Here is a 3,782-nt window from a genome sequence, read left to right as displayed (position 1 = left end):
TTTTCTAGATATAAGTAAGTTTTCTTCATAAGTAACCATCAAAGTGGTTTCTTGTAACTGTCCTGAGATATAAAATAAAGTCTATAAAATCCATAGAGGTTACCAATGATAGAATAGATAATACAGGTCTGTCTTTCTGAAACAATGAGTTTAGACCTTGTTGTGACTTACATGAGTATGGCTGATGAGACATCTACAGGAATATGGTTGTAACGCATCATTAGAATGTCCAATCACCATGTCTGACAACTGAGGGTAAAATGAATTACTAGAACCCAATAAACAAGCTTCAAGTAGTGTGACCTGATAGTCTCCTTTAGATATCAATAGCTTGCTGCTATCATTCTCTGTATCAGACTATGGGAGTAATGTTACCTTCTGAGCTCTGTAACCTGGTGAGTTTCATTAGCATCCTGAATCTTTTAAATTTTGGGAGATGTCTGAGCTGTGACTTTTGTTTATTTCCTGAGACATTAAAGCTACCTCCATTCTCAAGAAACTAATTTCTCACTTCAGAGGAAATAATTATACAGTAGTTCATACAGACGATGTGGTGGCACTATGAGGTATTATAGTATATATGATTACAATGTTGAATTTCAGAGTGAAATGACTAATTTCTATAACAGAATATCCCATCCTAGAAGAATGAATAGAAGTAGCTTTATCTATGAAAATATGTTCAGAAATATTAAATATTAAAGTCAGGAAATAATTATTTTTAAGATATTTATCAACAAAAATAACATGAAGTGTTACATCATTTTCAAACATGTAACACTAAATTGACGAATCACAGTGAAGATACTGCTTTTCCAAGAAACTTCCTGAATGCATTCTTGACTTCTTTGTTCCTGAGGCTATAAACAAGAGGGTTAAGCATGGGAATAATCATGGTGTAGAACACAGATGCCATTTTGTCAGTGTCCATATAATGACTGGAACTGGGTTGTAAGTACATGAAGATAATTGTGCCGTAGAATATGGAAACAGTGGTGAGGTGGGATGCACAGGTGGAGATGGCTTTCTTTCGGCCCTCAGCAGACTGCATCTTCAGGATTGCAACAAAAATAAGTAGGTAAGAGGTAAAGATAACCAATAGAGTAAAAGCTACATTGAATGCTGCCAACACGAACAGCACAATTTCATCTGTGTAGATATCAGAACAAGAAAGAGCAAGTAGTGGGGGAATATCACAAAAAAAGTGATTCACCACATTGGAATTACAGAACGAAAGTTGGAAAGTAAAGGACACATGAATGGAAGATTGCAAGATTCCATTTATGTAAGAACCAGAAACAAGCAGAACATACATTGTAGTTGTCATCGTGGTGGAATAATGCAAGGGTTTGCACACTGCTGCATGACGGTCAAAGGCCATTGAGGCCAGAATGAAGCTTTCAATAGTAGCAAAGGCTGCAAAGAAGAACATCTGGGCAGCGCATGCATTGTAGGATATGATCTTGTATCCTGTAAGAAACCCTTCTATTACCTTGGGAGTGACTGCGGAAGCATAAACACAGTCCACGAAGGAAAGATTACTGAGGAAAAAGTACATTGGAGTGTGGAGTCGGGAGTCCATCATAATCAGCACCAGCATTCCAAGGTTCCCAACCAGTGTGAACAAATAAATGAAGGTGAAGATGAGAAATAAAGGGACCTGTAGCTCTGGGACATCTGTTAATCCTACAAGAACAAATTCCATCACTTCCGAAATATTCTGCATCAGTGCTATTTGGGAATTGTGACAGGTTCCTAGAATGAAAAGAAGAAATGAAAAAAATTCTGTTCAGAACTTAACATGGTGATTTTTAAGTATGATTAAGTTCTCTTATTCACAAAGCAGCATTCTCTAGTGTGATGGAGAGTACACTGGATTTTGGTTTGAAAAGTGCTAAATAGAGCCTATCTGGGAGTAGAGAAAATAGAAACTTTTAATTCTTTGCTCCTATTAGGGGTCCCTATTAAATTTATGGCTTATTTCAGTTTTCTTATTTTGGTAACCCACAAAGGACCTGTTATTTTCAATAATTTTCATACACACCTGTCTAAAAGATACATAAAAGTCTTACTTTGAAGCATTAACAATATAGGAAAATGCAATTACTATATGTTAGGAGCAAAGTATATATAATTCATTTCCAATGCCTGACAGTTAACCAAGTTCAATGCCCTAGCTGTGTCTATGCACTGATATAGGGTACTGCCCCATAGATATTCAGTTTTATATTTAATTTGATAAGGACTTTTCTTAGAATTTTTACTTTGAACCTTTGATCAGATGATCACTATTCATGGGCCATTTTATTTGTGAAGTTTAGAAATGGTGCAGGTTCCTGGAAACCTAAAAACATAGTTCTTTCAAAAAGTAGAAACAATTTTAACTTCTTACTTACATGTAATGAGTCTTATATTGTTCAGAGGATGATATTTTTATTACCATCAGAGAAGTTTATTACATTTGTTTTTGAGAGAGATAAAGTAAAAGCCAGGGAAGAGTTACTTTTGTTCTCTCTACATAATATGTAACCTCAAACATGAAGTATTTCACCGTGTACCACGTTGTAACATTGTCATATTGGATTAGATGACACTTGATTATGCAGCTATGTTTACATATGAGCCTGCCTCTTAAATTGAGATCAACATTTAACTTTGGAATAATGTGCATTTTCCTCCCTCTGTATTGATACCATTTTATATTCAAGACACCAGGTGTTGTAATTATATACTTTTAAAATGACTGAGGTGAAAATACTCCTAATTCCCAGAAGCATCTTCAAGTACATTATAAGTAATGTGTAAGTTCCCCCAAGTTATAAAAATATTAACATTTTTAAATTATGCAAATCATGTCTGCTACCTTCTATGGCCTTGCTCATATTTTCTTGGTTTCTTCAGAATGTTTAGCTCATGATATTAATGTCTAGCGTTTAGGGACCCAGTAATTGATATTTTTAAATTGAGGTTGAAAGTAATACAACCTTCTGAAATTAATAATGAGCTATAATTGGTGAACTTCTAATCCTGTTGAACGTTATCAATATTAGAAAATTAGAGCATGATCTTCCTCTGGAGTGAAATAATCACAACAAAATCTAAAGATTTTTAGACAGAAACGCTTGCTGCTTTTGTGCATCCTCATAGTGTAAAGCACAGTAGGTCAAACATAAGATTATTATCGATAATGATAGCTCTGTGTCCTACCTGCCTTACTTTTAAGACATTAGCTTCATTTTTTATTTGCACTTATGAAACAAAAATAACCAGATATTTTAACTCTATTTATAGCTCAGACTATTGATACACAAGTATTTCTAATACTTACTGTCTTGCAAGGAACAGACCAAAAGGAGTAAAAAGAAGAGGTCTGAAATATTTCATGTCCACATCACTGTGGATAGGCCTAATATCTATGTCAATAAAAGAATCTTTCTGTTCTTATTTTCCATTGGTAGATATCTGCTAAGGAATGGAATCTGGTCTTGTATTAATGCCAACATCACAGGAGAAATATCGAACTATACATGTATCTCAGGGGTAGCAGTACACTTGAGCAATGTCTCTTGAGACTTATCAACCCACATTGGCTTTTAGCCTTATCTTGCTAGCGACAATAGAGAATATTGTTTGGATTTAGTGTAATATCATTTACAAAGACATTGGGGAATAGAAGAAGAGCTAAAAGAGAACAGCCTCCAGTTATTAATCACAGGTCTTCCATAAGCAGGTTGAAGAAAGTAAACAAAACAAAAGCTTGAATGTTTCATTAATTTTTTTTA

At 34.6% G+C, this 3,782-nt stretch overlaps 1 protein-coding gene across 1 annotated transcript; it reads right to left on the bottom strand.

The window, feature by feature from the left end:
* Positions 1–793: 793 nt before the first annotated feature.
* LOC101979288 (olfactory receptor 5B12-like) lies at positions 794–1,729 on the bottom strand. Its single transcript, XM_013348030.1, has one exon. The coding sequence runs from the start codon at positions 1,724–1,726 to the stop codon at positions 794–796; it is 933 nt and encodes a 310-aa protein (XP_013203484.1). The 5' UTR covers positions 1,727–1,729.
* Positions 1,730–3,782: the final 2,053 nt, after the last annotated feature.

Source organism: Microtus ochrogaster, chromosome 8 (assembly GCF_000317375.1).
Source record: "Microtus ochrogaster isolate Prairie Vole_2 chromosome 8, MicOch1.0, whole genome shotgun sequence".
Taxonomy (NCBI): Eukaryota; Metazoa; Chordata; class Mammalia; order Rodentia; family Cricetidae; genus Microtus; species Microtus ochrogaster.
Note: the sequence above shows the minus strand (reverse complement) of the source record. Positions and strands in the feature narration are given on the sequence as shown.

Bases quoted from the DNA above. Each gene is read 5' to 3' on its own strand.
- LOC101979288 (XM_013348030.1), bottom strand. From the start codon at position 1,726: ATGCAGAATATTTCGGAAGTGATGGAATTTGTTCTTGTAGGATTAACA.